This window comes from Vicia villosa, linkage group LG4 (assembly GCF_029867415.1).
Source record: "Vicia villosa cultivar HV-30 ecotype Madison, WI linkage group LG4, Vvil1.0, whole genome shotgun sequence".
In the NCBI taxonomy this organism is placed as follows: Eukaryota; Viridiplantae; Streptophyta; class Magnoliopsida; order Fabales; family Fabaceae; genus Vicia; species Vicia villosa.
The window spans coordinates 191,025,895-191,027,643 of NC_081183.1; the positions used below are offsets into that span (position 1 = coordinate 191,025,895).

Here is a 1,749-nt window from a genome sequence, read left to right on the forward strand (position 1 = left end):
TATTTGATGAGTTAGATTTTATGTCCTCCATCTTTTTTATTTTTCTTTTTTATTTAACAATTCACCCTGATTAATTTTTTTTTAATTATAATTTGGTTTAATTAGTCATTTTTCTTTTCTACGCTGAATGCTTTTTTTGAGATGAATGCTAATTCATTTTCAATTTCTTCTTGATCTTTATCTTTCAGTTTCTTCTTGACATTTGATAATGAGATAAGTGCTAGTTCTCATCTTTTTGTTCTTTTATCTCATTTTTTTGTAAAGATAAATGTTTATTTTTTTGTGTTGAAATTTTTTAGGTGAGTTAGACACTTGGATATACTAGAATCAAGACAAATTTCAAAACTTAAAGAGTGTTTATAAAAGAACTTACAGATTATCCATTAAAGAGATCACGAGAGATTTAAAATTCTTTTAAGACATTTTTTTTCTGATTAATTTTCTCTAGTGATATCTTCCAATTCAATTTATGGTTGATATCATAGGTGTCAAAGTCATAAGTAAGGCCCATTACCAAAGCCCACACACCAAACTCATCTCACCAAATAAATAAATAAATAAATAAATAAATAAATTTAAACCGTTTCACTCCCCCCTCCCCTCTCTACAAAATCTAAAAAATAACAATTCCAATTCATTTCAAACTCACTCTTTCTCACAATGTCCGACCCGGTACTCCAACCCCAACCTGACTATTCCCCCAGTACGCCGCCCCCAACGGAGGCTCCGCCACCGCTGCCCAACTTTGCCGCCTCCTTCACTATCTGGCCTCCCACACAACGCACTCGCGAAGCCGTCATCAACCGCTTGATCGAAACCTTTACCACTCCCTCCGTCCTTTCCAAACGCTACGGCACATTGTCCCTTGACGAAGCCTCCGTCGCCGCAAGCCAGATCGAGGCCGAGTCCTTCTCCGTCGCCGATGCTTCCGCTTCCCCCGACGACGAGAGCATTCAGATCCTCGAGGTATACTCGAAAGAGATCAGTAAGCGCATGATCGAAACGGTTAAAACTAGATCTCGTCTCGCCGATGACAGTTATGATGCCTCCGTCACTGCTTCCCCCGCCGGAGACTCGATCGCTGTTTCCGAGTCTTGATTGATCACACTGTTCATTTTAGCATTTTAGCGTTTGATCGTTACAGGATTTGTATTTCTGTTATGATTTGATTCTGATGATGCTGATATTCGTTTATCTGAATTTTGTAGAATTGGAGAAATCAGAGGATGTAGAGTTATACTCTTGAGTATATTCAGTTTGTGTGAGATACGGTATCTGTTCTTTTGTTGTAACTTTGATAGCTTTTCTTGTGCCATTGTGCTTATTGTGTTCTACATTTGTTGCATTCAAATCAAATTGTATGCTAAGTGTAATCCATTTGTTCATTCATAATGTGATGATTTACCTTTGATGTGAGATATTTTTGTGTTTAGTGATGTTAGATTTCTCTTTTTTGTGCCAATTTAACATCACTAAGAGAAGTTATTTTAGCATTTAAGAGAAGTTATTGTTTGAAAAATTCATAGTAAATTCTTTATCCATAGAGTGCTATGCAGTTCCCACACATCTGGTACAAAGTGTAGTGTGTCTGTGTCGGGGGCAGACACTAATCACATTTAATTTATTCATTTTTTCTAATTATTACCGGTATTATCGTGTCCGTATCAGAATCGTGTTAGGGATGTTTGTGTTTCGTAAATAGAGTGTTACTGAAACTGATACGGAGAAATGAAAAGAATTTTTATTATT

The 1,749-nt window shown here is 36.4% G+C and overlaps 1 protein-coding gene across 1 annotated transcript; it reads left to right on the plus strand.

Moving 5' to 3' along the window:
- Positions 1-584: 584 nt before the first annotated feature.
- LOC131594140 (MFP1 attachment factor 1-like) lies at positions 585-1,416 on the plus strand. Its single transcript, XM_058866235.1, has one exon. It carries the CDS (start codon positions 661-663, stop codon positions 1,096-1,098), a length of 438 nt encoding a protein of 145 aa, XP_058722218.1. The 5' UTR covers positions 585-660; the 3' UTR covers positions 1,099-1,416.
- The last annotated feature ends 333 nt before the right edge of the window (positions 1,417-1,749 follow it).

What these genes read in the sequence shown, in the direction of transcription:
- LOC131594140 (XM_058866235.1), top strand. Translation starts at nt 661, where the DNA reads ATGTCCGACCCGGTACTCCAACCCCAACCTGACTATTCCCCCAGTACG.